General features: G+C 37.3%; 1 protein-coding gene across 1 annotated transcript in view; it reads left to right on the forward strand.

Moving 5' to 3' along the window:
- FoxL1 (Forkhead box L1) overlaps nt 1-7,595 on the forward strand; it is a 10,055-nt gene extending 2,460 nt beyond the window's left edge. Inside the window, exons 2-3 of the mRNA XM_017629515.1 lie at nt 6,374-6,629; nt 6,703-7,595. Of these exons, the coding sequence (XP_017485004.1) occupies nt 6,374-6,629; nt 6,703-7,239 (793 nt within the window). The 3' untranslated portion in view covers nt 7,240-7,595. The remainder of the gene's footprint in view (nt 1-6,373; nt 6,630-6,702) is intronic.
- The last annotated feature ends 990 nt before the right edge of the window (nt 7,596-8,585 follow it).

An 8,585-nucleotide genomic window follows, 5' to 3' on the forward strand; every position in this document is an offset into this window, starting at 1 on the left:
CTTTAGCAAGAAGGGGAACTGCCATGATTTTAGAACGCTCTGGACATCAGGTCGCCGTGTTTGTTCTTATAGGAATTTGTACTGGTGTCGGAATTTACGTAAGTCGACTATCTTTCTTATAGAGTTTTCGGGAGTATTTCCAGTTCTCGTCATACCAGTTTCCACTACTTCCACTACAGATTGTGATATTGATTTTCTTCTTTGGCGCCAAAATATCGGCCATCTTAACTAGTACAAGTCCAACAAATGCAACCTTTTTTTCTGCAACAGAATAGTCGTGATATGATTTTGAAAGCGGACAAGATACTGACAATTTTCGTCGAACAAAGGGGAGCAAGTTTTTAAGAGTTTTGCGTTTTCTTAATTCTTATGTAATTTCAGCGACTACGAATTTTTGTTTCTTTTTTTCGTTTCTCCAACCACCCCTATTTTTGATGAGGAGTATTTTTCCCGGTAGTGTTATACAGCTTTTGTAAATATTTTACATAGTGCTGTAATTACATAATGTAATGTAAATAATTGTTATTTTGGATTTAAACACATAAAAATCAGAAAAAAACTGTTATTTAAGGAGTAATTAAATGGAAGTCAAAAACAATTGCTAACGAGCGATTTTTTTTATAAAAGTTGTAACTGTTACGGTCCTGATCCGCCGCGGTGGTTCTAAATATTAAAAGGATGTGTTTGTATTAATTCGCCTTGTGCAGTAGTTTGCAGAAATTATTTTACTTTGAACCACCGGTTGGTTCCAAGGCACATTGAATAGGTAACAGCAGCAGTGGGTTCCAATTTGCGTTTTTTTCATTCGAAGTGGCTCATGACTTGTAAATTTTGTTTACATTTTACTCTGAAATATCATAATTTGTTAACCTTTTTTGACATTTTAGAGAACAAAATGAACAACAAAATAATTTTGAAAACGGCAACGCTGATTTAATTAATCATATGCCATCGTACAGTGAACGAGGGTCATGTGTTTGGAGTATTAGGGTTTACAGCGACAACAAGGCGAGAGAGACATATACTATGAACGGAGCAGTGAACATAGCCTTTCAATATTCCAGGCGAGAGTTGATATCCGCCACGTGCAAAATTTCGATCGGGAAGTTTTACTACACGTCCGAATCTCCATTCGTTGGGGGGTAGAAGGTCGTCTTTGACGACAACGGGTGCTTCTTCTTTAATGTGTGGTTTTTGGCGCTGCCAAGTTCCTAAAGATGTTCATTTTCCAGCGAGTCCTAAATTGCTGGTGAATAACCTACAACATTTGCCATTTATTGATTAAAGAAAGGTTTTCAGAGTAAGAAACGTAAGAAGTGTCTTGACTTTAATGCTAACAGGTCAGTGGGATCCTGCGATATACGGGATACATATCGTCGTTTAAAGTACAAACCCGCTTGTTGTTTTGTGCCAAAAAAATATTTGCTCACCGGAAACCCCTGGTATCAAGCCCTTATCCGTTCATACTAAAATATCGAAACTTAGACACAGGAAGAAAAAATAATTAGCGATAAAAGAGAGAATCGTTTTGAAATAAGACAATTTTTCCTCCCTCCTATAAAATTTGGGCAACCTCACATAAGAGTTTTGCATTTTCTTGATACGCGGTTTTGTACTTTAAACGGCGATATATGGGTGCCTCCCAACAAAAGTTACGGTTTTTCCACCGCAATTTACGACTTACGCCAAAATAATTTCAAAAAATATAGAGATTTACGGTAGTTAGACCGATTTGAAAATACCTCCAAAAATCTGATTATTTTGATTCCGTTGATAAAATTTCAAACATTTTATGTAGACCTGTTAAGCTTAAACTCTTCTTTGATCTGAAGTGATTTTGGAAAAAAAACATAAAAATATTTAAAAAAATACAGTGGTGCATTTAAATATGTACAATGTTTTTCAAGCTTGAATTTGTTTGCTATTTTTTTTTTTTTGCTTCAACATACAACTATATAAATCACACTTTCAAACTTTATACAGAATTTAGAATAATTCCACAAGATTTTTATCTAAATTTCGAGCTTTTTAACAAGAATTTTATAAATTTGGCTATGCAGTTAACAGGCTTATAAAATTTTAGTAAAGTATGTCCAAGTTTTGAGCGGCTAAAAATCGCATCGATTTTTGTTTTTTTTTTTGCGGACGGCTTTTTCGGTTTTTTTTTTTGTTTTCATATAAATAGCGAAATTTGGGTAAATTGACTGCAGCGTGTCGAATAACATCGGGATATATAGGTTTGATTTAATATGCATACACGTTTTTTTTGTAAACCTGTTAATGTTGTTTTTCCATAATAGTTTTCATTAAAAACGGCCTCAAGCTCAATAAAATTGTTATAAGACCATAAGTAACACAAACAAACAAAAATTTTTAAAACTTATATTACTTATTTATAAAAGAACTCGATTTTTGAAAGTTTTTTCAATTCGGTGCAACTCTCGTGATTCTTAATATTTTGCCGAAATATTTTGGCTGAGGTCTTAAAAAATTATAAATATTCTAATTTTTTACGAGGAGAGTGATGCCCCCTAATGTATATATACATAAGTACAAAATTTCTAAATGATTTAATTAATTCGTTGTGCCGTCTTCAGTGTCATTTTTCGTTCTCGGCCATTCCTTTCCAACGAAAAATAACACTGAAGTAGGGCTGGGAGCTCTATCCGGAATTTTTAATATCCGAAAAACAAAAATTGTTTGTTGCAAAACAAAGATACCGAGTATGCAGTTTTGTAGCCCATTTAATTCTAGTACAATTCTCAAGTTCAATTTTCAAATGGCTAAAAATTACGGTTGATTTTTTAGATTTTTTTAGTCCCATTTGCCTCCATATAAAAAATACCCACAATTTATTTTTATATGGAAGAAAACCACAACATCTTCGAGAAAATAATTATAAAAAATCAACGGTAATTCTCAGCCATTTGAAACTTTTACTTTATTCTACTAGAATTCATGGGGCTACAAAACTGCATACTCAGAAATCTAGCAAATCTAATTTAAAAATCTCGAAAATACGAAAGTTTGTTGAATTTCTTTAAATATTGCACAAAGTTTAAAACTTGAATTTACACGGAGTTTGTAAAAAATAAACTATATTTTTATAAAAAAATAACCAAAATTAAATAATAAAAAAATTATATGAACGTATGTTAAAACTTCTCAAAATGTGGTGCGGCTATAATTTTTTCTACCACAGTATATGTATTAGACTGCACCATTCTCCATACAAAAAATTGGTACTGGGTATGGGATTATAAAATCTATTATATTTTAAGACTTGCACCAAAATATATCGAAAAAATATTAAAATTTAGATAAGCCGGATCGATTTGAAAGTACCTCCAAAAACAGAGTTTTTTATGGGTAAAAATAGTTTATTTGTTTTTTTTTTTCAAATCACCTCAGATGAAGACAGTTTAAGCTTAAAAAATTTGCATAAAAATGTTTAAAAAAAATTTCAATGGAATCAAAATAGTGAGATTTTTGATGCTGTTTTTTGAAGTTTTTTTTCAAAGATTGGTTTAAGGAAAACTTTGATAACTCTGCCAAAAGTTTACCGATTTAGACTTGTGAGGTATCATTGGAAAGGTATTTTCTCACCAATTTGTAAGTAAACTCATTCAAATTATGTAAGATAAAGATAAGATGAACCAGCGTCAATCCAAGTTGAATTAATATAAGTACATCATACCACATATGTATGTGTTGATATTTAAAAAAAAATATTGGGACGTGAATGAGTTTTTAACCAACTTCCAAAAAGGAGGAGGTCATCAGTTCGTCGGAATATTTTTTTATGTATATTACCGTATAACTTTTGACCACGTCAACCGATTTCGATAATTCTTTTTGTATCGGAAAGGTAGTGTCTCAGAGGTGGTCCTATACTGGTGTGGATCCGATCATTTGATCATGAAATTATATTTTTTTAAATGAGAATTGAAGCGCTTTTTACAACGCTTTTATCAACTTGCAATGTTTTGCTAAAAATGTCTTGTTTTCCAAAGAAATACCTCACAAGTCTAAATCTTTAGAGTTTTGGCTTCTCGTATACCAATCTTTGAAAAAAGTTAAAAAGCAGCACCAAAAATTTAAGTTAAGTTAGAATCTAATGAATTGCTAGATCACTCATGTATATAGGTTAATGTTTTAGAATTTCCTCACCTCTATGGCGTATATGTGTCTCCCAATAGCGATAAGAACTATTTTCAGGCCTATTACGGAAATATATACATAAATCTCTTCTGCCTAGCATGAGGATCGTGTGTGAATGCTGGTTCCTAAATAAAACGAAGTCGTCTACTCGTCCAAAACAGACGTAGCCCTCGCTTTTATCGATAATGACATACGCCAAATAATTGTACGCTCTTGTGAAGTATTCTGCCTGAGCGGTTCAGTTCTGCCGCTCTTATTATCTTTTCCAAATAAATCACACGAAACCTTGTCTAAAACCTCGTTTGGTATCAAACGGCTCGGAGAGGACCTTCCCATTTCTACAGGAGCAGGTGGTATTGCCCAAGGTTATTTTATACATAAAGTCAAACTGATAATGTGCAAACAGTTCGTTCATGGTGTGCTTCAGTCTTTCACACAATACGCTCGATAAGACCTTGTAACCTATGCTTAGAAGTCTGATCTCGCGATAGTGGGCGCGTATGGCCGGGTCGCCTTCTTGTGTATTGGGCAGATTTAAATTCCAGTCATCCGGCATGCGTTCATCTAACCATATTCTGCATAAGAGTTAATGCATGCACCCCATCAGCTCGTCGCCACCGTACTTCAATAGCTCAGCGGGAAAGCTGTCAGCTCCAGCAGCCGTTTTGTATTTCAACCGCGTAATCGCTGTTCATACCTCGTCATAGTCAGGTGGTGGAGCATCGACTCCATCGCCATCGAATGGCGACTCGGTTTCGTCTTATCCACTACTTTCCCTGGTCTTGAAATCTTCCGTAAGTCGCCTAACTATCTAGTAAATGTTTTCGGGTGTTTTCCTTTGGGCACGCATTTCAAGCTCTCGCTTCCCTCTTTAGATCTCTGTAACGGTCTTAAATAGCTCGCATTGCGGCCCACCGCAGTGTGGCCCTGTGGGCGGCATCATTTTTTCTGCGGCTTCTTGACACTCCTCATCGTACAAGTTCTTCTTTACAACTACATCGTCGGCGGCGGTGTGAGAGTCGAATGGCGGATACACTAGCTTTCTGTTGTGATTGCAATTTTTGGACGTTGAGCTTTTATTGCATTGTAGGGCGCGCATTTTTTTCTACACAGGGACGGGTGCGTATCTTGTCTTAAACAAGAAAGTGGTCCGAGAAAGCGTGCCGTCCGTCTATCACAACATGATCGATTTGTTTTCTCGCTTTTCTAACTAAAGACAACCCCGTAGCTTGATGGATCACGGCGACGCCGATCAGCATCAGTTCATTATCGGAGGTTTCGTCGACGAGACTCAATTTTTTGAGAGTAGTGCCAAAGATCCCTTCCTTGCCCACATTGGCAGTGAAAACTCCAAACACTATTTTTATATCAGGACAGAGGCATCTCTCGTATGTATGCTCTAAGAGCCCATGGAAGAGATTCTTGGATGCCTCATTCTTGTTTTTTTTTCGGGGAATGGGCGCAGTTAAGCCGACGGAGTCTCTCTTCCACCACAAAACCAACACCGCATATGCGCTCCTTTGCATGGCAGCTGTAGTTCGCAAGGTCCAGACATCTTTTGACTTGCACCGTCCAACGCATTTCTTGGATGGCGGTGATGTCAGCTTTTGTCCTTACAAGAACATCAACCAGCCGGGCAGAGGACATTCCAGGTGCATGCTTTCAAATTGTAGTCCTTTAAACTTTTTCCGTGGTTGTCATCAAAAGGGAGTCTTATCCGAGGCTTTGTCTCTTTTCTTCGCTGGAAGGGGTTTTTACTTGGCGGGTACCAAGCCCATCGCACAACCCATTGCAGGGAGGAGGCTGGTTTGTTAACCGAATAAACTTTTATATAGCATGCCGCTTGCAGTCGCACCTACAGACGCTGCATTCTTCAGTGAGCCCACCAAGCGCCCTCTCTTTCTTCGCAAGGCTTCACTCGGATTGGTTACCGTACCTCGCACATGAGTTGCTCACGTTGCCCAGAGTTCGCGAAAGAGGATTGGGTATAGTCACTGCAATTGCATACCCCGAAGAACGACTATATCCCATTGCACTCTGTAAATAATGCGCTGTCACTATAAAATTACGCCACATGCGCATCTCTAGTTTGATGCGCTGAACGATAGATTTTATTTTTGTTGGTTTATTATTAGACTTTTACACTCTCGCGATTTTTTTGCATTTTTTATGGTACACATAATTATCTTTTTAAACTTACGTTATTTTTCAGATTTCCTTACTACAGAGAAAACAAACAAGGATGGCAGAATTCGATACGCCACAACCTGTCTCTAAATGATTGTTTTGTAAAGGTGCCACGTGATAAGAACACAATTGACGATAATGACAGCTCTGGAAAGGGGAGCTACTGGATGCTAGACGCTTCAGCTAATGATATGTTCGAGCAAGGCAACTACCGACGCCGACGTACGCGGCGCCAAAGGCATTGTATGAGAAGTTCTAGCAGCTCAGAAGACAACTATCACGTGAGTAAATTAAATTTGGGGATAGGGGATAGTAAAAATAATATTCTACTAAACGATTTTTTTGCTGTAACAGCTTGAACAATCTCAAGCATGCGAAGGCACGATTGATGAATCTTCTGCCATATCTCGAGGCAATCTCAACATATTTTGCGGCAAAAACCCAGGTACGATGTCTCTAAACTACTCCGATCACATCACAGAGCTACACAGACAGTATCTGGCTTCGATTGCGCCTTTTAATATACTTTTTCGGAATGAATCACCATCAGCAAACACCAGCTCAGCATTGCCAACGCCACAGCTTAGCAGCCAAAGTGAATTACCTCTGCGAAATGTATCCAATTTTATGCTTGGTACAAGTCAAGAAACTAGTAGGAATTCATTTCGGGATTTGGACAGTTTTGATATCTCAGGCGGTGCTTACTCTAATAGCAACAGTTCCGTTGACAGCACTAGGCAAGCAAATTCATTTTCGCCAAGCGCCTTTACGCCAATCACTCCAGCTCGAAATTTGCAGCAAACAACACAGCTAACTCCGCCGCCTTTACCGTTACAACCAAAAGCACTTACTTCCGCATTCACTATCGAGAATATCATAAAGAAAGACTGAAGAAATACGGAATATATGTACGTAGGAACAGTAAACTAAGTTGAGATATGCCAAAAGATTATTATATACTAACTTGTAATTATGTGATATCAATGCAATAAAATAGAATAAAGCAATTAAAAAGTAAAAATTACAAGTCTAATTATTAGTTATTGGAAACTAGCGTTCGCTCAGCGGTTGAAATCACTGCGATTAAGTTTGATGTGAGTTGAATTGAAGTGAGTTCAGATGAGGTGAGTTGTGGGAGATTAAGGTGAGACGAGGTGAATTGAGGCGAGTTCAGGTAAAGTGAGTTGAAGTGAGGTAAGCAACATGGCAAGACTTAACTTATCTTCAATTTTGTCTTTTTCAGTCCCTATATACTTCCTCCTCGTGATTTTTTTCTTTAGGTGAGCTGCAATGAGATAAGTTGAGTTGAGGTGAACTTCGGTGAGCAGCATAACATTCCGTAACATCTTTGCCTTTTTATATTTTTCTCTATCCCTTTCTATATCTCTATCTTTGTCTCAATTCTTTTATTTATCATCGTTTTGATCCTCTTCTTTATCTTTATCATTATCTTTACCAATATCTTTACAACTACCTTTAACTTTATCTTTACCTTTACCTTTATCATCTTATCCTATTTTTATCTCTGTCCTAAACTTTTTTTTTGGAGCACTCTAATGCAATTTAATAAATGAATAGTTTTTCTGAAGCGAGGAAATGTTAGTTTTACCACAACTTATTAGGAAATAAACTTCAATACTTAAATATCATACAAATTAAAGGAATAAAAAAAATATTTTTTTTTGTTTTTAAAAGAATAAAATCTAAAGTTCAGTTGGATTCAGTGATAGCAACTTTTCCGGATTCGTAGCAGGCATTCGAATTCGTAGATTTTCTACGATGGATTTAGTGATATCCATAGAATGGTGCCCCTACCGTGGATGCTCTGGCCTGCCTACCATACTCGAATGAACAAATGACTACCACGCCCCGTGTTGTACAGCTCCTCAACAGAACCAATGCAGCCATTCACCACCAGGCAGCAACAGCCACAGCGGCTAGTGTAACAGGACCAAGGTTGACCTCCCCACACTACTCGTAACGCCCACACTACTCGTAACGCCCACATCGCGAACAGTTTCCCAAGGTATATGATTACTATCCATCTAAACTGCAACAAACTCCAGTGCAAGATCGAAGAGATAACCGTTTTTATTGATCAACATTGGCAACAGGCAATATCGTATTGTCGAAGCAGACATCGACCCCAGGGACACCACCCTAGAATATCAGGGCACAGCTGTCTGGTCAACCGATGTCGAGCTCGAAACATTTAACGTTGTACCCCCTGCCACCTG

Source organism: Rhagoletis zephyria, unplaced genomic scaffold (genome assembly GCF_001687245.7).
Source record: "Rhagoletis zephyria isolate East Lansing unplaced genomic scaffold, Rhagoletis_zephyria_1.1 Rzeph_scaffold_06855, whole genome shotgun sequence".
NCBI classification, from domain to species: domain Eukaryota; kingdom Metazoa; phylum Arthropoda; class Insecta; order Diptera; family Tephritidae; genus Rhagoletis; species Rhagoletis zephyria.